The sequence below is a fragment of the Zea mays genome, chromosome 1 (genome assembly GCF_902167145.1).
Source record: "Zea mays cultivar B73 chromosome 1, Zm-B73-REFERENCE-NAM-5.0, whole genome shotgun sequence".
In the NCBI taxonomy this organism is placed as follows: domain Eukaryota; kingdom Viridiplantae; phylum Streptophyta; class Magnoliopsida; order Poales; family Poaceae; genus Zea; species Zea mays.
The window spans coordinates 117,670,613-117,693,097 of NC_050096.1; the positions used below are offsets into that span (position 1 = coordinate 117,670,613).

The window sequence follows — 22,485 nt, forward strand, 5'->3', positions numbered from 1 at the left end:
GCGATAGCTTTGTAGCCAAGGGGTAGCTTGTAGTCTCACATGCAGGGGACACATCTCGTTTATGAAGTTGAATATTTAGAACGTGTTAGGGTGTTGGGATGACCAGTCAGGTCCTCCACACGTTTCCTATCAAGGGCCCTTGTTAGAGAACTTAGGGAATGACTAGTGTTGGTCGCATTGCATGTTTCCTATTTCTCCTCCTGAATGAGTCGTTGTAGGACCACTTAGGGCTGACTGTGTTGCTTCTTTGCCACTAGAGCCTCTCTCTGCTTTTTCAATTTTTCATTCCAAATGCAAATGCTCTTTAGCAGGAGCTATTTCTCGTTAATTGGATTAAAATCTCCATCCTCCAAGAGTATATGTAGTTTTCAGTAGGGTAGGAGTAGTGAGACAATAATGGCCCTGTTTGTTTCAGCTTTTTCTAGCTTCTGGCCACCAAAAGTTGTTGTGGACTGCCAAACGCTCAGCTTTTCAGCCAACTTCTATAAGAATCAATTTGGCAAAAACCATCCAAAATCAGCATAAACAAATAATCGACCGAGTTGTTATAATAGTAAGAATCCTTCACTGTCTAATTCCTGAATCCTATGGACACCTTCATCTTCCTCCGCATATAATCCCCACGATACTCAGATTCTCTCCACAACCAGATTCTCCCCACATCTAGATTCTTAGAAAAGCTGGTTAGAAAAAAGTTAAACCAAACAGACCTATTGGCCTTTTAATTGCTCATTGACACTGGACTTCGACAATCGGCCATTGAAGCAAAGACGAATGTTGGCCTTCACTAGGTTGGGGTTGGACATTTTGCACATAGGAGGTCAGACTCTAGCTTCATAGGGCTAACTACGAGGGTTGACCAAAGGCTAGCAGGGAGTATCTAAATTGTCTGTGTGGATGCTCCCCTTGATAGGTGGGTAGTTGGTAGTTTCATTGACCTGACGTAGGATCAAGGACACCGTCTAAAAGGGGTGAATAGATAGTTTTAACTAAAATCAAAGACACTAGGCAGATTTAATTAGAATCTCAGGAGGATTAAATCTTCTAGCCTATGTTGAGCTAAACTAGATTTGCAACCTAGGGTGAACAAGCAAACAAGTAATGCTAAGAATGAGAGATTACAGAAAGTAAACATGAGTAGTAACTTTAAGACAAGTAATCAACACATGGGAGACCAAATTATTTTCCATGGTCTCGATGACTTGTCAGTCACCTCTAATCCACGTTGATGTGGATTCAAAACACTCAACCGCTCCTCTATCAAGACTCCGCTTGAACTTTGAAATGTATAGTCAATGAACCTCTCAAATCTCAATTTCCTTAGAGTTACTTTTCACCGCTCCGGTGAGGCAAGCACAAGCCCTCTCATAATCAACATCGCTACTCCTTCACAATATTCTTCGGAGAGCACGATGGGAACCTCCACCAAGCCATCTAGGAGGCAACAACCTCTAAGAGTAACGAGTTAGTAATGCTTGCCTGATGGACTCCTAGTGCGTCAAAGCTAAACAACTTGATGAATGCACTAGGTGGCTCTCCAACTCACTAGAATGTAATCCCAAGCAATGTGTGTAAGTGGGAGAGGAGGGAAGGCTTGTGTATGCTCAACAAGTGATCCAAATGGCCAAGAGAGGCACCCAAGCCCTGAACCTTCATATTTATGCCCCTTCTCACATACTAGCCATTAATAGACATTTCCACGAATTTTGCATATTCGCATACAGTCTGCAGTTCAAATCCAGGACGGTCCACACTTGAAAATCAATAGCTAGTTTTGCATTAAATGCACTATCAAAGCTATCAGAAAAGTGACTCGCGGATGGTCCACCATTCAAGGCCCAGACGGTTCACAGTGCACAAACTGAGACACAATAACTATGTAGACTGGCTCTTATTCAAAAGTTAGTACCACTAATGGTCTGTGCCCTAGGCTGGATGGTCTTCAATTCATAAATATCTACCTTACTAGAACATTACTCAAACTATCCAACCATACATTATTGTTGGCGGTTCTTATGTCAATTGGATTTCACTCCACAGGCAGATGGAGACCGATTGTAGCCCTTCACTAGGAGCATTGCAGGTATCGTATTTTCCACAAGGAAGTGGCAGGCTAGAGTTTAATTAACCAAACTCAATAATGAATTAAAACATAAAATCTTAGTAAGTATACACACTAGCAATTATACGGGGGTAAAAGCAATAAAGATAGGTGTATGGGGGAATGAGTAGAATTAAACCCTATGATCTGTAGTAAGGTAAAGTTGCCTCAAAGGATAATGAGGAGTAAAGAACCAAACTAATACGTTTACTATTCTATAAAGAACTATTTGCACTTAATCAATTATTTATAAACTTCCTAGATAACTACTCATTGGTGCATCAAAGCTATAGTGCATCAAAGTTGTAGTGCATCAAAGCTCTAGTATACCACCACCACCACCATCGGTATGCAACATGCAGCTAGGTATGACCAGACAGTAAGAATATGATCTCGGATCGTCCGGACACATTGCGGACCATCCGACACCTTACGCTAGATCGTCCAGATATGCATACGCAGAACAGAGTACTGTGCATGAAGCGCAATTTTCATACTCCACCCCACATACAACACACTATATTCACAGCATGACACCACCCGCATGTGAGGTTGAATATTTTTTGTCCCCTACAGAGCCAAAAACGGTCACCCCATACCACACAACAGTGAGATGTGGTACCGGTGTGCCTCAGGGGCCTATACCGGAAGCCACCTTTGATCATCCTAATATAGAGGGCCGACATAAGGATAATCGACCACTTGAGCCTCATGTCCCGAGGACCGATGGGTTACCATCAGTCACTATGGATGAAGTTCGGGAGAAAATATCCGAACTATTTTGTGATAAATTAGGTGTTAGAGTATTCTGACCAGGACAATAATATCAAAGGCCATACGACCCTCGTTGGGATGTCATTCCATACCCTTTGGGGACTAGTGTGCCAAATTTCACCAAATTCTCAGGCGAGGGCACTAAAAGCACTCATGATCATGTAGGCCAATTTCTAGCACAATTGGGAGAATTGGTTGACAACAAAGTTTTCTGTGTTCACTTGTTTTCATTATCTCTTACTGGCACCGCATTTGCTTGGTATGCTGCCTTACCCCTAATTCGATTGATTCCTGGAATGATTTAGAGCATAAATTTCATAAGCACTTCTATTCTCGGGATTACAAGACATATTTAGCCGATTTGACATCGCTTCGCCTGGGGGACGAGGAATCAGTTAATGATTATCTCCAGAGGTTCTAGGATACTAAAAGCTTATGCTTTCAGGTACACCTTATAGATAGGGGGCTAGCAGGGTTAGCACTTAACGGGTTGCACTCATACTTGAAAGGACAACTAGATGGCACCTAATTCTCTTTGCTAACTTAGGTTCATCGGCAAGCATTGGATTATGAGAGCCGAAGCAAAGAACTGTCTCGTCATAATGAGCATCATGACAATAGTAGCTCAGATGACGAGCAAAAAGAGGTATGTATCGCTGAGCTTGTTTGGCCCACTAAGGACAAACTTCTGACTTGCTCTTCTGTACTGCCGGTTCATAATAAGCAGCAAGGAGAAGCTAAGTTCATATTTAATATTACTAAGTGTGACAAGATAATTGATGAATTACTTAAGAGCGGCAACATTAAATTGCCTCATACAATTCCTTCAGCAAAAAAAATGAAGAGGCATGCTTACTGTAAATGGCATAACACATCTACTCATGTCGCCAGTAATAGCAATGCTTTCCGTCGGTAGATACAATCGGCTATAAATGAAGGTTGTTTGGTTTTTCAAGAAAAAGAAAATTGGCATATAATCGTTCCCCATAAATACACTTGAAATGAATGGAAAGAAGGTCCTGATCTGGCCGAAAATGGTCGATAAATATAAGGGCAAGAACATAATCTTTGGTGATCCTCGCACGCCAAGTATGCAAATTTTACTAAGAGTAAATGATTAAATCCACAAATATATTTGGTTTAACGATACAAAATTGTGATCAACGGACAACAACTTCGACATAACATATTACATATCCATATAACCAAAATGACCAATTCAAGACACTAATCTCACTCGTTAGTTTAGCTAATTACAGAACAAAATAAAACATGCTAGAAGAAGACATATTATGTATAGAAACTATAAAAAGCCAAAGGAAAGAAGGCAAGCTCCGATAAGGAAGCTGAGGGAATCCTAACAGTAACTAGCTAATGTAGTTACATTTTGGCCCTATCAAGAAAACAAGCCAATAAATAGGCTAAACAACGTTTAAACCTGGTTAAATCTGTTCTGTTTAGTCCGTTTAGACCAAGCGGTGACCATTAAAATAGGTCAACTGTTTAGAGGACCACATAGGCCCTAAATTGCACGGTGTTCCTCCGTTTACCGTTTAGACCTGTTTAACAGCCGTCTAAAACCATTTAGGATAACATTGTGCTTTAGGAGTAGATGTAGCATAGTCCTAGATATAGCTTTCTATGTCATGTAGAGTCGTTTTGGGTGGTCTGTGTCACACCCGGGTTTCAGGGGCACCAAGACCCGGGCGCGAACATAATCACCAAGTGTGCAGGGACCAAGTCTCACACATATGATGACTCATGGTACAGAAACGAACGTCACATATTTACTATATAATAGGAGTTCTGTACAAAATAAATAAATAATTACATCATATGGAGACAACGATCCAGCAACCCAAAGTTGACTAGGAGACGACAACCTAGACCTCTCACGAACTCATCACATCATCCTCCATGTGCCTCATCCCGCGGTACCTGTTCTTGACCTGTGGGGGTGTGAGCTAGCAAGAGTGAGCTCACATACGTTCATCGCTCAATAAGTTGTGGGGAAAAATGTGCATGAACTCGCTAAATGTGGGAGCTCACGTGAAGTGTAAGGCTTACCAAAGAGGATGGTTAAAGCTGAGCATCGCTTTTAAAGTTGGTCAAAATTTTATTAGCAGTTACTAAGTGCAAGTAGATACCAAACCAGAGTAATAATAGATCAAAATTGATAACAACACTCGCGATGCAATGCATATGACAAATTGAATTTAATTCCATAAATTAATCATGCGAGAGTCCTGAGCTGCTCATGACCGCGATCATGGCTAGTATACTAGTTTTACACTCTGCAGAGGTTGTACCCTTTACCCACAAGTCATGTTACTCATTTGCCACGGGGTTGTATGGGCCTCATACACCTCTACCAAGGAAGCGAGGCAGGGTAACACTACGAGGCCTTTACAAAGTTCCACTAGCTTTAGTAAACCCGCTACAGTTCTAGGAAGCGCAATGCAAGAATCCCTCGTCTGACCGCCATCACAACAAAATCAACCCGAGGATCTCCCTACACGCCAACTCCTCTACTACCCCTGCCCCTTTTGGGTAAGGTAGACCTCCACTAGCTTTTCTAATTAGTCAGCCAAGGGCGTCCCATTCCACCCTTGTGGTGGCACATGTTTCTCAAGTTAAGCTCCATGTTCCAATTAACATAATAGTCTTATCATGAACAGAAATAGAACAATAATAATAAATAATGACCATGTGTAATAGTTGTCTCAACACCAAAAACCATATGTAGCAATAACAAAGACTACCCAAAAGTTTAGGGATAAAAAAGGTGTAAAGATGACCAAACTAGGGTGACCTATTGAGTCCCATCAAAATTAAGTCTATGCATGATAAAATGATTATAGATAACATTATTGGGTAAATAAAAGTGATCAAGGGCACACCTTGCCTGGGACTTGAGATTCCCGGTACCAACTTGCTCTTCAGATGACTTGTATCCTCACTTCTAAACATAGTAGTACAAACAAACATGGTATAGGCAAAATTAACATCACACCAATCATAAGAACAAACTACGTAATAATGATCTACGCGATGCTACGAGATCGTGGGTTCGAGAATCGCTAAAATCGGAGTTACGGTTATCGAGTTATGATTTTCTGAAGTTATTAAGTGCTGGGTATGGAATAAATTAAGTAGACAATTTTAATCTATGTTTCATGTCTAAACAGAGTTACTAGGTGATAAATAACATTAAAACAAAACTAATGCCACTGGAATGGGTCAAAGAGGAATTAAAATAAATAAGTTATGAATTTATTGGTGTTTAGGGTATTATTTCCTCTATTAGTACCATTTCTTGATTTATTTTATTAAGCTGGAACCCATATTTGGACTGTGCGTGTCAATTCCCGAGAATCCAAGGTCTAATATGTAAAGTTAAGGACCTGATGGTAATAATATTAATACTACCTAGGATGGCAGGTTAATTTCAATAACAGCCAGGGTCTCTTTTACAAATCCGCACGGCTCAATGGGTATCACGCTTTGCCAGCTGTCAGATTAAAAACGGACGCGCCAGATCAACGCCCACACCCACCCGAAATGGTGCAACCCAAGCCCTCAGATCACAATCTAACGACCACCACACAATTGGCTGACTTGTTAACTATACTTTGGTCTCCACCGCTCGATCAGAATCTAATGGCCACAATTTATCCAAGTGCAGGGGTATGCGCCGTTTTAATCACGACCGCCAATATTCGATCGAAGGGCCCGGAGGTAGTCGCCTACCTTACGCCCACCCAACGCGATGGAGGTCCCCCCACGGTGGCAACCTCGCCGGCGAAGTTTGACTTGGTGATGCAGAGCGCGAAAACCCAATTAAGACTGCTACACGATGCCTAGGGGATGGTGAGTTTGATAAAGGGCCATACCGAGGTTCGGAGGCGACGGAGGAGTCGATCACAGTGAGTATCAGATCCGCGACGGTGACACCGCGCCAGTGTGCAATTGGCCACACCTGGGTCGATGCTACGATTCGGTTATCCCACACACGCGCGTAGTACGCCCAAGCGCAGTCCCGGTGTCCACCCAGGCCCCCGAATCTCTACTAACTATTAACTGCTTAGTGTAGAATGCCCCCGCCCCCGCCTACACCCGCCTGACCTCAGGAATCCTCGCCGCCGCAAACCGCCCGCCAACCCCGCCCCCCCCTCCGCCCGCCCGACCTCCGGAATCCTCGCCGCCGCAAACCGCCTGCCCTACCACCCGCCATCGTGATCCTTAAGCCCGCAAATCCTTCCGCGAATCGCGCCGCGACCATCGCAATCTGTTCGCCGCGTCCCCCAACAATCCCGAGCGCCTGCCGCAATCCGTCCGTCGCGCCGCGGCCGCCGCATACTCCACCGCAAACCGAAAGCCCCGAGCTCAATCCCCCGCGTGGGCCCGAGCTCAATCTACCGTCGCACGCACGAGGGAAACCGCAGATGGCCCCCGCCGGGGGCAGCAGCAGCCCATGAAGCGGCCCCACCCCACCGAATTCTCAGGTCCGCCTGCCCCTTCCCCACCCGCCCTCGATCTGCGCTGCTGTTCGCGGTTGCTGCCTGCCTGGTGCCCGTTCGATCTGTCCGTGGCCGCTGGCGCTTAGGGTTTTAGCGGCTCGCAAGCGACGTTGGCGCCACGCTTCACGGTAATCCACCGGCTATGTCGTTGATTTGTTTCGCGACCGCCCGCCCGCCCACCCCGTGCTTCCTTGCGCGGTCTCCTTGTTTTTGCTTGACCCACCTCTGTCAACGGGGGTGTGGGCGCTGGCTGATGCATCAAGGACTCAAGGTGATAGGGAAACGTCTGTGCTCAATCTGTCCCGAAAGCAGGGGATAGGGAAACATCAGTCCTCTGTCTTGAATTCGTTGCCACGGAGCCGCGGGACCGGATCCAAAAATGGTTATTTGCAATTTTGCACGATGTATCACGATCGCTTCAGTACCACTGACGTGTCACCTTGGGTTTTGTCAGATGTAGGATGCGCTTAAAACCCACTCGTAGATCTAGGATGCCCCTAAAACCCACTCGTAGATTCACACATGCAGTCTTGGTGTTAAATTATTTTGGGTGCAGTGTGCAGATCAGCAGATGTTCAAGCCACTTGTCTACTACAAGTTGCGTGAGCAAGCTCTGGTCGCTCACAGCGTGTTTGGTTTGCATCACAAAACCATTCCATGGCATGTGCTGCTGTTTGGTTTAAGCTGCGGAATCAATCAGTCTTTCATGGAGTTGTTCTGCGTAGAGACCCCCCTATTGGCTATTCCTAAGGAACAAACACATTCCTCCAAAAAGTTCAGGTAACACCATGCCTCACCGGTACATGCAGTTTTGGATGGATATCCAAACTAAATGGGATGTTTATTGGCTTTTTATGCTTAAGTAGGTCAAATCATACTGCAACGTCAAGGCATCTACAGACCAAAACAATAGTACCATGTGACAAAAGTTCTCTATCAAACTGGTTTTACTATCTATTAAGTTAGTACTATAGACCGCCCTCGCCTCCGCCCGCCCGCCCACAAATCCTGCCGCGCTACACAGCCAACGTCGCCAACGCTGCCGCAATCCGTCCGCCTCCGCAAACCATGCCGTGACGCAAACCACGTGCCACGCGTACCTGCCATCGCCCGCGGGCGCGTTGTTGAGCCGAATCACCAGGTCGTGGGCGTCGATGAGCGTGCCGTGCTCCCGCGCCAGCAGGACGCCGCTGTTGCCGACCATGGCACACGACACATACGGTCGGGGGCGTTGCCGTCGCCGCCCCTCGCCCCGGCGGCGTACCGGTCCATGGGGCGCTTGATGAGGTGCACGAGCTCGGCCATCACCTGCGGCTCGAACCGCTGCTTGCCGAGCCAGTCACGGAGGCCACGCATCGCGGCGTCCCGGTGCTCCGGGGGAGCCCTCGTCAGGTTGAAGGAATAGGGAGGGCATCCACACGCCTGCCCCCCCCGCCGCCACCCCTCATGTGATGTCCGGTCCCAGCCCCCACTCGAGATCGCCGCCGAGCGCCACCCCTCGGTCCCGTACCTCGCCCGAGATCGTGGATCTACGCCCGATGTGGGCATGGGGCGGCGTCGAGCGCGTGGCCGTGGGCCTCCTCATCGCCCCCACGCCGCTGGAACACTACGCGTCTGTAGTGGATGAATGCAGTATTGGCCATTTCTGTTTATCGCATCACTAGCTTTTTTTCTTCACTTCTGGTCGGCGTCTCTTGTTTGTTGTTGGCTTCATAAGCGCACAGAAGGATGAGAGATAGAGCGACGAAGTATCTTGCTCGGAACTCTCCCACAGCTAGGCTCTGAGATGAGTAATGGGTTCTGAGGATAGAGCCACGCGAGCTTCCTCCCGTTCTGCGTCCCTGCGACGTATGGGCACTGCCGGGGGCTATGACCTGTAACCAAAGAAGAGGGAAAATGCGAGATAAGCAGTAGCTGGACCATGATAACCAGGGATGCAGGTGAGTAGATCTTTGGTTTCTCTTTGTTTGGTTCTTGATTCGCTGTTAGCTCATCAGTACCCATCATTCGCTTGTGATCGACTCAAGCTACAACCGTAAACAAGTTACTGACCTTTCAGACTGGATGTTTCAGGTATGGCTGTTGATTTGCTTCGTGTTCACAGAATCCTCTCCACCCTGTTGGAGACAAAGGGGATAACCGCCACGAGATATATAGAAGGTAGAGGTAATACCCAGAAAACAACTGAATTGTTGCTGGAAGCTGGTGAGCAAGAGATTTTACGCACCTGGGAAGACCCAATGGTCGAGGAGTGCAAACATGATAGCAAGGACTCGATTCGGAGAACAATCGTGGAGCATGATAAGGTCTTCAGGCAGCAGGTACGTAGCAAGCAACACCATAATTTGTGAGGTATATTTGCACACATAGACGACGAGAAGTTAACAGACTGCTCCAGTTCTGTAATAAGTTGACGACCAGTTGTTAGTCAGACCTAAGTTGTCTTGTCATCCATGCAACAAGAACTTTTGCATATGATACTGCTTCTTTGCATCAAGTGCATGAGCTGCATCGTTTGTACCATGTACAAAAAACATTAATGGTTGAATGCGATAGCCATAGGTATCAACCGAGAGCAGAAGGAACTCATGAAGTGGTGCAGGGATCAAGGTCGAACCTCAAGTGCAGTCCTTCTACCTCAGGGACAAACCAATCTGCTCTCCATGGTAATGCACAATACCAAGCTCCGCAGCAAGTACATGAGAATATATATTGTTCGTTTTTATTTGTGTATTGTCACAATGTACATGCATTGTACTATATACATTATATGTTAGTTTTCTTACACTTGAGATTCCCGGAAATTATTAGTGATGACAAATCCAATATTGTTGTTCCATGAAATTTGTTGGGAGATGGAAATTATGGTCATCAACAACTCTAGCACACAGAGTGTGCGTTGAACTAAGGATTAGTTCCTATATAATGGCACATTGGCACTAACATTGTTATGCATTTTAATACACCCGTAGCAACGCACGAGCATAGACCTAGTAGCTTCCTATGACTGAGATTCGTTGGTGGCGGTGGACCAAGCTCCAGATGGTTCAAACCCACACCTAATGGCGAGGCCAAGGTTATAATTGGTCTAATTTTTATAGGGGTGGAGTCCGCGCGACCCTAGTGAGGTCTAGTTGGTGAAACAAACGGTGGAAAGCTGTTAAGGCGAAGGAGCACAACGAGGGGATTTCGCCCGCCTGGTTCGCGTTCTGTTGGGGACGAAATGACCTGGCAGAGGGGGCCCACGGGCAGTGTCCCGACCGAGCACGCGCGCGAGGGAGTTAGAGGCTAGCTATTCGGGCCCACGCGCAAGTGTCCGAGGGAAAGGCTGACACGCATGGCCCACACTACAGAGGGACGACGCGCGGACCAGGGGGAAAGTCTAAATGGGCCGCACGACCAGGAAGGCCAGATGGGCCGAAAGCACAAAACCAGGCCCAACTAGGTACTTTATTCTTTTCTATTTTATTTCTTTTTTTTCCAAACCCATTTCAAATTCAAACTCATGTTTTGATCTTCCAAATTCCCAAGTGCCAAAGTTGATACTAATGTGATTATAACATCTACTATTTACAATATTATCATTTATTTTCCTTGTCATTTATTTATGGGAGGAATAAATGGTTCCATTAAAATTCCCTTTCTCCTTTTCTATTCTATGTTTTCACTTAAAATTTTGGGGTCAAATTCAAGTTATATTTTCAATAAAGTGCCTTTCACAAAATTATAAGCAAGAGATGCATTTTCTTCATTATTTATTTATTGGTTGTTTAACTAGTTTATTATTAATTGATTATGAATAGGAAGGGTCCTAATAACTTCTTAAAGGGGTTTTCAAGAATTTTAAAATCGCTATCATAAATATATTTATTTATTTTATTATTATTTTTTTCTTCTACCAATTTTTGGCCTCACAGTCCGCCGGCCCCAAAACGACCCTAGAATCTTACCCTCACGAGATCTCTCTCGGGGCAAAATCCACTTCACTCAAGATTTCTTCCTCGACCTATTTTCTTAATCCCTAGGCGATTCTACTCTGTCTGGAAATGTCCCGGGTGACATGCCGACCGGAACACCATAAGATCTCTCCTTCCCGACGTGGTCCCTTGGACGAGATCTATGTCCTGCAAGGAAGGAGAACTCTCTGTGCTATCGCGGACCGCCCGAAGTGACGCAGAGAGGAGACGCTCCTACAACAAAATCGAACATCGTGAGGCCAGAACCGTGGACCGGCCGTGCCGCCGTAGAGAGCACATTTCGGTAGGACCCAAATCGGAGCAAACACTACATTCAAACTCTACCCTACAAACAGTACATTTATAGTGCAAAACAATGTTTTAGACGATATGAGCCCGGTTTGTTTTAGTTTTTTCAGCTTTTGGTCACCAAAAGCTGTTGCAGACTGCTAAACGCCCAGTTTCTCAACCTGCTTCTATGAGAATCACTTCAGTCAAATCTTTTTAAAATCAACTTGAACATAGAATCGACCGAATCATTATAATAGAAAACCACCACTTTTCACATACTAAACCTTATATACCTTTTTTATTTTCTTTCATACGTAATCTACACGATATTCAATTTTCTTTACAGCTAAATTCTTTCTACAACCAGATTTTTAAAAAAGCTCCTTATAAACCATGAACCGCTGGATATGGTTTTGGAGATAAAAACTGTTCGGTTGCCGAGCAAATTTCTCACGCGTCATGGTAAGAGTCCAGTCGGTCACCTCCGCGTCGACCGCAGCGCGGCCCGCGGGCAGATCATGTTACGTTACCGCGTGCGCTGCCTAGGACCCCACCCCACCACCAAAAACCACGCGCCGCGGCGGCGGCAGCGCCAGTGAGATAATAGACACAGGAGTGCTGGAAGCATTTCACCCTGCCTCCGCGAATCAACACCCCACCGGCCACCCTCTCGACTCGCTTCAGGGGCCAAGCCAGTGTCGCTTTTGAATCCGCCTCCGTTCGGTTTTCCCCAAAACGCCTTCCTTCCACTACTGCTTGGCATCCTTGGATTCGTAGGCAGTCAGATCACGCGGCGCGCCTCCCCTGGTGACTGACCTAGGGCTCGCCGCGAGCGCGCGGCGATGGCGTCGTCCACGTCCAGGCGCCGGAGGGGTGGGGGCCTCGAGCGGGTGGCGGACAACTGGGAGCGCCTCGTGCGGGCCGCGCTCAAGCGGGACCGGGACCACCTCCGCGTGGGGGGAGCCCCGGCTGCCGTGGGAGGGCAGAGGCTTGCCGACGCCGTGCCGGCCTCGCTGGGTCGGACCACCAACATAGAGCAGATCCTGCAGGCCGCCGACGACATCGAGGTCGAGGACCCCAACGTCGCGCGGATCCGTGAGTCCCTTCCTCCCACGTATCTCGCCTAGTTAACAACAGTGCAATTCATGGATGGAGCTGACTGCTGATTTGTTTGGGGTAGCTTTGGATGGGGGTTTTGGAGTCCTCGGTTTGGGGGATTATCTCTTGTTATCCTGCTGTGATTGCCCATTACTGCCTGCAGTGCGTGCTACTGAGTACTGAGGATGTCCTCAGTGTTGGACTCCAACCTCGGGGGGGGGGGGGGGGGGGGGGGTCATGTGCTATTTGCTAATGCTATGTACGAGCGCCCATACTTACACTACCTAAGATTTAGGGTTTTTCTGGCTTGTGGTTTGGTTCGATTCGTGTGATGGGAAACACAACAGTCCTTGACATACGCCCTGTTTGGTTTGCCTTATGCCTACCACCTGGCACGGTGTCATACTCGGTGGGAGAACAGCTATACATAGAACAGAGTGCCCAGTTATTTGTCGTGGTGGTTGGGAGGGAGGCAGTAGTGAGAATCATGATCACCGCAGACCACTTGCGCGCTTTTCATCGATTCCTGTGGCCAGCGATCCACATTCCGATTACAAGCGGAACCCAACAGAGCCTTACTTTATTACAGTTGGCACTTTGGTGTTCTCTTAAGTCACTCCTTTTCGTCTTGCACCACAGTTTGTGAACAAGCGTACACGATGGCCCAGAATCTGGATCCCAGCAGTGAAGGTAGAGGGGTTCTTCAGTTCAAGACAGGTTTGGCATCTGTAATTAAGGTATGCTTACTTTCACTGTAAACATGACTGGGTACACTTGTTACTTTAGTTTCTGCTCATTCTTCTTCTCAGTGATTATTTCTAAATTTCCCATGTTCTAATCATGGTATTCCGCAGCAAAAACTTGCTAAGAAGGATGGGGCTCCGATAGACCGACAGAATGACGTTCAAGTCCTGTGGAACTTTTATCTTGAATACAAGAGTCGTTGTCGGGTTGATGATATGCAACGTGAGCAGGAGAGACTGAGAGAGTCAGGAACCTTTAGTACAGAGTATGACCTCTCTCCCGTTTAAAAAAATCATGATGTATTTTGTTTTTTTGGGTTCTGGGAGGGTCTCGACATTCTCTGTGACTCTGATCAGCTTTTGCCTGATAAAATTTATAGCTCTAGGTTAGTATACTATTACTGAAAGTGAGGAATCCTTGTATTTCTGGTTAGTCATCACCAACCATTAATTTGATATATTCTAAATAGTATTTTTCAAGCTCACCTTGCTTCAGAAGGTTTTGCCTGCATATGTTTTGTTTACTGGATGTGCCCAGAAACAACATTTGTGTCATCAGTCTCTATATAATGTAATGAACTTATGGTGATCCTAGAATTGACAGGGATAGATACATGACACTGTTTTTTTTGCTTGTTTATTCTCCGTGAATTCATTTTCATGCGCACACAGTAGTTCATTTGCCTTCTTATTGTTGAACAACGAAGCTATGTGGTGCTACTATATTATATACCACATCTTTTAGAACTTTTGCGCTCTTTGGATTTTCCATCAACAAGAAATGGGATTGGGTGATCTTCTGTTCTACTAGAGTGGAATGTAATTTGTGGTGCTGGTGCCAACACCAAATCTAGTTGTTTAAGCATGATATATGCTTACTGATCATTTTCCCCAGTTGTTAATAAAAGGCTTGCCTATGCTCAGTCCAGTTTTGCCTTCTGAGTTCTGATGTGCCATATGTTTTTGGTTACTCTTTTCTTAATGTAATGGAAATAGATTTATCTACTACCTTCCTCCTAAATATTGTATCACTCTCAGTCTCGGGGCTTTCCCTGTAATTTTATTCATTAGAAATCTTACGTTTGTTACTACGTACCTCATGGCAATTGTATTTTCCTTACTATGATCAGGATGGGAAATAGGGCAATGAAAATGAAGAAAGTTTTTGCTACATTGAGGGCTTTGCTTGATGTTCTGGAAAATCTTGTTGGTCAGTCACCAACTGATAGACTTCATAGACAAATTCTGGAGGAGGTAATTCATTGCAGAACTCATGACCCTGTGAAAAAACCCCGTATTTTTTGTTTGTGGTTGTATCACTGGTGTACTAAAACCCTGTGACAGTAATAATATTTGCTTCACAAGAATAAATTTACGTTATATAAAATGTACCATTACTTTTCTCATCATCTTTTTCTTTTCAGATAAAGAGAATAAAAAGATCTGATGCAGCCTTGAGAGGTGAACTTATGCCATACAACATTGTACCCCTTGATACATCATCGTCAGTGGCAAATATTTTTGGGTTTTTCCCTGAGGTATGATTATTTACTTTCGGTTTTCAAACACCAATATTTATTATAAATTTGTGCTGTACTATGCATTTAAATGTGAGAAGCATTTCCACTTAGCCAAAGGTTCTGAGTTCGACGTAGCCTCTCTGCAAAATGCAGGGGTAAGGCTTGCCTTGGTTATTCCTTCCCCAGGCCCCACTCATGTGGGAGCCACCAACATTGGGTCTGTCCTTTTAATATGCTTTTAAATGTCATATTGTCATGGACTTTAGAAGACCTTTTGAATCAATTTCAAACTCTATAAGATGTCATTTCCACATGGCATATTTACATAGAGACATCGCTGGTCAAATTTACGATCTTTTACTTTAAGTTCACTTAGTTGGCACTTAATTTTGTACTTGAGGGGTTAAAATAATCATACATCGGGCCATTCCCATAGTCCAATTTCCTTTTCTTTTGTCACGATTCACAAGACTTAGGTATGTGATGGGGTGCCTCGTACCCCCTATCTCATTGTTGGAGTATTTAAATGTCTTTTGGGATTTATATGTTGTTAATGAAGAGCAGAAATATATGTGGTAAAAGGTCCAGAGTTGTCTATGCTGGTACTTGAAGACTCAAGTTCTCTTTCATTGTTTTGTTATACCTTAACAAACAAAAGAAATATCTTCATGTTGATGAGAACAATTCCATGCAACTGTATCAGGTCATTGCTGCAACAGCAGCAATTCAGAACTGTGAGGACCTGCCACGATTCCCTTTTGATACACCCCAGCTAAGACAAAAAGACATTTTCGACCTTTTGCAATATGTTTTTGGCTTCCAGGTACACATATCATACTTCTCAACAGTCTGATATTAGATCTTCTAAATGTTTTATATGGTTTATATTTTATCCTGCATTGCCACATGGGGCAGTTAAAATTGCTGCTTGTTCTGAGTCACCTATTTTATCCTGTATGTTTTATAGATTTAGCTAATACTATTATAGAAGAATTCTGTGTCCAAATCTCGCGTATTGCCAATAATTCCTCTAATTTACTTAGTACTTGCACCCTACTTTGGAACTGTCAAACGATTAGACCACTAATTGGCTTTGACAGTTGACGTCTTCCATTTATTTGTTGAGAAACCACCTTTGAGTCTTGGCTCTCTTAAGACACTGTTACTCTGTTACCTTTGGTATGGAAACGGACAGTTTGATTTTGTGCAGACTGCAGATTGAGTAAGTGATGGCTTGGACATTCTGAGAATTTTTCATAAACAAGTTAATGACTAAAACAAGTGCCATGATTTGCCTCAGAATCTTTTTCAAAAGTTTGAATTCTTAGCCCGTCGACTTATGTATTATATGGTTTAATACTAATCAGGAAACTTTTGTGGGATGCTTTTCTTTCTCTAGATGCTAATGCAATTGTTCACCGTCAATTTGTTAACCCAATCTTGTATTGTCTTCGTATTGATCATCCACTCTGGTTGAATGATTGTTCCAGGAAGATAATATTCGGAACCAGCGTGAAAATGTTGTACTTATGTTAGCCAATGCTCAGTCCCGGTTAAGCCTGCAAATTGGGTCAGAACCCGTGAGTTCTTCTGCTCCTTCGTTATGTAGCTTATCAACTAGTTCTGCATTTTGTAAGATTTGTAGATCCTGCTGATGCTATACTCTATATGTTATATTAAATATGTGTCATTGGACATTAACAAGGTATCAGTGTTTACCACAAACCTATTCTCGAAAACTCTATAAACTGTTGTTGGGTGATGGATCTCTCATAGTGGCCTCGGAGATGTATTTTTCTTTTAGCTTCCTTTGAAATTCATTGTTCATGTAAATTAAGCTTGATTTAGAACAAGGAATAAAAATCTGAATAATCAGCCTTTTTTGCGTTTTTAGTTGATCTGGATACAAATTTAGAGGCTTATTAGGTTTCAGTATAGTTTTGCTAGTTGCCTTACATAACTGAAGTTTTGCCATAGTAACATAACATCCTAATTCAGTGATATGCATATTGTCTATGTATTCGAGAACAAAAATCAAATCCTGAAGTAATGGATAAGTTATTTAAGATACATTAGCATTATACTTACCACTGCCTATAATTGATGTTGTGTAACATGTTTCTGGTAAAAGCTCAGACAGTCACCACAAATGGAATCTTTGCCATGGCCTTCTGTGTTCATTTTCAGCAAGTTCTCTCTGTATATATGCACCAGACACTAAATGGGGCTATTTGTCTTGCAGAAAATTGATGAGATGGCTGTTACTGATGTTTTTTGCAAAGTCCTGGACAACTACATAAAATGGTGTAGGTACTTGGGCAGGCGTGTTGCATGGACCAGGTGATATTTTTTTTTGTGTGTTTGTTATTTGGGGGGGGGGGGGGGGGGGGCTTTCCTCATACATGGTACCATCTTGCATGATGCTTACCACTTTACCTTTTTTTAGCCTTGAAGCAGTAAATAAGAACCGGAAAATCATATTGGTTGCCCTCTACTTTCTGATTTGGGGTGAAGCAGCGAATATTCGTTTTCTCCCAGAATGCATATGCTATATTTTCCACAATGTGAGTCAATGTTTGATCAAGTGCTGTTCTTCTATTTTCTTTTTTTCCTTCTAAAAAACACAGAATCTTCACTTCATTTCATTATAGAAGAAAAAAGGCCCACTCCTTTCATTTTATGTAGTTAAGAAATGTGTTCATTATGGGTTGTATCTTATGTTGATGGTCTTGTTCTTGTTACTTTGTTGATGACTGACATGGTTAATGTTACTAATCTTGGGGATCTGAGAAGATTAGCTCTCCATTAGAGGAGATGACTCTGTATATATGGAGAGAGAGCCTCATAGGCTATATGGGCCTTGACATATACTTGCACCCCCTTCAAACTTAAGGTGGAAGTGGAGGATCTGAAGCATTGAGTTTGAGCAAGTGAAGCTGATACTGCTCTCTATTAGGATTTGTATTCTACATCAAGGATCAACATCGAGTCCTTATTTATTTGCTTTGGTGATGGATGAGGTGACAAGGGACATACAAGGGGATATCCCTTGGTGTATGCTCTTTGTTGATGATGTGGTGTTCGTTGATGAGAGTAGGGAAGGGGTTAATAGGAAGCTAGAGTTGTGGAAGCACACGTTGGAGTCGAAAGGTTTTAGGCTTAGTAGGACCAAGACTGAGTACATGATTTGCGTTTTCAGCGTGACTACACATCAGGATGGAGATGTTACCCTCGATGGGCAACTGTTGGCTAGGAAGGAGTCTTTTTGGTATTTAGGATCAATGCTACAAAAGAATGGTGATATTGATGAAGATATTAGGCGTAAAATTTCAGTCGGCTGGTTGAAATGGTGTCATGCTTCTGGCGTCCTCTGTGACAAGAGGGTGCCACCAAAGCTTAAAGGTAAGTTCTATAGGATAGCGATTCGCCCGGCGATGTTATATGGCGTTGAATGTTGGTCGACAAAAAATACGACATGTCCAACAACCGAGTATAGCAGAGATGCACATGTTACATTGGTTTTGTGGGCACACAGGAAGGGATAGAGTCCGAAATGAAGATATTCGGTATAGGGTCGGGGTGGCACCAATTGAGGAGAATCTGATTCAAGATCGGTTGAGATGGTTTGGACATGTCCAAAGGAGACCTCCTGAGGCGCCGGTGCGTAGAAGGGTTTTAGAGCAGGTTGATAATGTAAAAAGAGGTAGGCAGGTCAATAATGTAAAAGGAGGTAGGGGTCGACCTAAAATGTCTTGGGACGAGGCGGTTAAGAGAGATCTTAAGGAGCGGAATATCTCTAAGGAATTAGATAAGGATGGGTGCTTGGTGACTAGCAATAAACGTGCCCGAACCATGATCTTTGCCCCCTTTTTTTTTCTGTTTACCCTTACCTCGACCGTCTTTCTTTTACCCTTTCAGTGTTTTTTTCCCTTTCCTATCCTTGTTTCTTGTGGGTTTCATTTCTAGCCTACCCCAACTTGCTTGGGGTAAAAGGCTATGTTGTTGTTATTATTATATGGAGCTGCTCTGCCAGGAATTCTGGGACGGAAGCTAGATAGAATGCTAGTGCCCTTTCATTAAAAATTGTGAAAGGAAGCAGAGCATCAGGGAGAGATGATAGATGAGGCTCTGCACTTCTGATTCCCTTTCTGTTTTTATCCGTTTCCTGGCTCCGAGGAATGATGCGCACACTGAATGCTGTCCACTCTGTGACATTTAAGAGTGATGCCAGTATTTGGCATGCAGAGTCCAGATTTTTTAGACATCTCCCTTGCTGTGGAAGGCCTTAGTTTCTTAGAGGTGGAGTCAGTTCTCCCTATACATAAGACCCATGCACTTAATTATGAATATAGGAATGAATCTATAGTTAGTCTCATAAGCCTGAACTTCTCCTAGCTCATTACGGGGTAGACCTGCTGGTGCTGGTTGAGGGACTAGGGAGAGTGCCCATCTCTGGGATCTTGCCTTATGAGTACTACAATATCTAATAACCAAATTTGCATTTTTAGTCAAAACTTGAGTTTATATCCTTTTTGTTTTTGTAGTCGTACATATCCTTATGAGAGAAAAAAGTCATCTGTATTTCTGTAGCAATGTACTTATGTGCAGTACTGCAGTTTTTTCTGCTTAATGACATTATTGGCATATTTTCAGATGGCAAAGGAACTCGATGGGATTCTTGATTCATCTGTTGCTGAGACTGCAAAGAGTTGCACTACTGAGGGTTCCACTTCATTTCTTGAGAAAATAATTACACCAATTTATGATACCATGGCAGCGGTAGGTTCATGTATTAAAGGTTCTATCTTGATTTACTTTTTTTATAGAAAAAGCAGAAGGGCCTTTAGCTGAGTTGGTTAGGTAGTCTGAGTAGCACTTGGGTCCTGAGTTTGACTCCCTGTCGGAGCGAATTTCAGGTTAGGGTTAAAAAAAATCCCCCTGTGTGTCCCATGACAAAGCCCAGGTCTAAGGTTTGGCCCTGCCCACGATTGTTCTCACATGGACATGGGCTACGATGCTGCTGTGAATGGGTGGGGCAGAGGTTTGAGAGCTTTCTCGACCTGTGTGAGGTCTTCTTAATACAGTGCCCGATGTTTGTCTTACCCCCATTGGTCGAGTTTTTTTAGAAAGAACAGGGCTGCTATTAGATCTTGATCAGTATGGTCTCCCTAATTGTATTTCTGGCTGCATTTAGATTGACAATGGACTTTGGTGTTTGTTCACTTCAAACAGTAAATATTCACTGCAATTCGCTTTTACTGTGTATTTATGCAAGATCCTGGTTCAGCTAGGGACCAAATCTATCTGGCAAATTGTGAAACCTTCATGGAATGTTTTAGCACTCTAGCCATTTCATTTCCCAGAAGAGAAAAAAGTTGTCCGTGGCCTGGAACAACATTTCTTCTTTCCCCTTTGAGTTGCTAGATTGTTATATTTCTTGCTATTAAGTTATTAGCATGATTTGCACTTGTTTTTTAGTCCACAGGAGTAACTCTTGACTTCTTGAGTAAGATGTAGGCACGTAGCATTTTTTTCTTAGAACTAGTGACCAAATTTAATTCTAATTGCACATTTACACTGTAAAGATGTTCTGCTCATGGTGCTTTGCGTTAATGGTGTTGTTCGGTGCTTCAAGATTATAGTACTCTGTTTTATTTTGTTATCAATTTTCGCTCAATGTTTAATTGGGCCTATTTAGAAATAGTTTGGTCTAGTAAGACATGTGGCATCTATCTAATCCTACGATCTGCCTGTGTGTTAAGCTTTTCTCTTGGGTAAATTAGCCATTTACATTCCAATAACTTAACTGTGTTGGATTTTTAAACTAGCTACCATGCCCGTGCGTTGCAACTTGAGTGTACTATTATCATACATTTCAATACGTCCTGCAATTTAACTCTTTACTGTGGCTAGGCGCACACTATTCTAACTTGTAGTCATGGATGGGACAGTAAACCTAGAGCTCATATCTAATTCATCATGTACTACTATTCTTATTAAAATCATTGTGGATGGACATATAGGAGAGAGAGACGGACAGAGAGACAGGAATAAGTTCTCCTTTTTTAAAAAATCTTGATCTGTTGTGTGTGTGTGTGTGGGGGGGGGGGGTGATAGGCATCGACATTACATTAAGAAGACCTTCTCATGCCGGTCAAGAAAACCCCTAAACCTTTGCTCCATCCATACACAACGGCACCGTAGTCCATGTGAGGACGACCGCGATCAGGACCAGGTCTTTCCTATGCTTTGGCGTGAGATAGGGAATTTTTTAACCTTAGCGTAAAATTCGCTATCACGGAGAGTTGAGAACTCAGGACCTGAGGAGTGCTACTCAGACAACCTAACCAACTCAGCTATAGACCCTTTCGCGAAGTTTCTTCTTTTAATATTACGTGTATAGATATAGATATGGGTGTTGGGAGACCCAACAACCACCTTAGATTTTTTGTCGCCCTATTGAATATTTTTGGATTTTGTATCAACCACCTTAGATTTTTTGTTGCCCTATTGACTATTTTTGGATTTTATATACTGTACATAGGAGGCTGAAAATAATAAAGATGGAAAAGCTGCACATTCTGCTTGGAGGAATTATGATGACTTCAATGAATATTTCTGGTTTGTCTTCAAACGTGCTTTTCTGTTGTTTGTTTGTATATCCTTTTCTTTCCTGTCTTGATGCCTTCCCTATTCTGATGCATGTGTAGGTCACGCTCATGCTTTGAGCTTGGTTGGCCACCTGCAGAGGGTTCCAAATTTTTGCGCAAGCCTGCTAAGAGGAAACGTGTAAGTTAACAATATGTGTTTTCCTTAGGAACTACTACTAATTCAAATTATAAGTGGTGTTGGTTTTTCTAGGTAGCTTTTGGCATGTATCTTTAGGTGCATAGCAAAATCCTATGTACTTAAAAAAACCAAATGGCATAGTTTGGAACTGAGTATTGAAGTAATAGTTTTGTTACACGTGGATCGCGAGGGGCATGTTGGGGCGAAGGCAAAGACGCCACCCTTCGCTCGAGGCCTTCGCTGCAGTCGCTGGTCTGACAAAGACAAAGCGGGCAGGGACACCCTTCGCTCCATTCGGCACCAGACGAATGGCCTGCGGCAACGTCATCCCGCAGCGCGGCCTCGTCCAGCTCTGAGGCCCACGTGTGATCTGGCCCATTGTAACGGGCCCTGCGTGGCCGCCTTTGTGTTACGGGCCTAATTTGTAAAGGCATTCTTGTAATTACAGCTTGTAACCCTGCTTTACGGGAATATTCTGGGGATAAACTAGGTGTCTGAGGGCACATGCGTCCTTAACACAAGGCGCTGGTCACTCAGATACCTATAAATACCCCCACACAGTGCCCGTGAGAGGCTAGATTAACAGAGCTATTGCCTCCTAGCACGTAACCCTGTTGTCACCACTGTTCACCCTTGTTGGCCTCCTTGCGGTTGAGAGCAAGTTCCAACATTTGGCGCCCACCGTTCGTGCTA

At 44.0% G+C, this 22,485-nt stretch overlaps 2 protein-coding genes across 3 annotated transcripts in view; both read left to right on the forward strand.

Moving 5' to 3' along the window:
* Window positions 1–9,154: 9,154 nt before the first annotated feature.
* On the forward strand, window positions 9,155–12,241 carry LOC103644874 (uncharacterized). The gene is made up of 4 exons (XM_008668027.2): window positions 9,155–9,335; window positions 9,469–9,720; window positions 9,894–10,113; window positions 12,010–12,241. Exons 1-4 carry the CDS (start codon window positions 9,317–9,319, stop codon window positions 12,239–12,241), a joined length of 723 nt encoding a protein of 240 aa, XP_008666249.1. The 5' UTR covers window positions 9,155–9,316.
* The window catches only part of LOC100216809 (putative glycosyl transferase family protein), a 74,989-nt gene continuing 64,710 nt past the window's right edge, over window positions 12,207–22,485 (forward strand). Inside the window, exons 1-12 of one of the 2 annotated variants that reach the window (XM_020546976.3) lie at window positions 12,207–12,737; window positions 13,380–13,477; window positions 13,595–13,749; window positions 14,614–14,737; window positions 14,908–15,021; window positions 15,707–15,826; window positions 16,494–16,583; window positions 17,246–17,343; window positions 17,450–17,567; window positions 19,657–19,782; window positions 21,548–21,624; window positions 21,714–21,792. In XM_020546976.3, the coding sequence (XP_020402565.1) occupies window positions 12,485–12,737; window positions 13,380–13,477; window positions 13,595–13,749; window positions 14,614–14,737; window positions 14,908–15,021; window positions 15,707–15,826; window positions 16,494–16,583; window positions 17,246–17,343; window positions 17,450–17,567; window positions 19,657–19,782; window positions 21,548–21,624; window positions 21,714–21,792 (1,452 nt within the window). In that variant the 5' untranslated portion in view covers window positions 12,207–12,484. The remainder of the gene's footprint in view (window positions 12,738–13,379; window positions 13,478–13,594; window positions 13,750–14,613; window positions 14,738–14,907; window positions 15,022–15,706; window positions 15,827–16,493; window positions 16,584–17,245; window positions 17,344–17,449; window positions 17,568–19,656; window positions 19,783–21,547; window positions 21,625–21,713; window positions 21,793–22,485) is intronic. The other variant, NM_001348664.1, reaches the window with a different exon arrangement.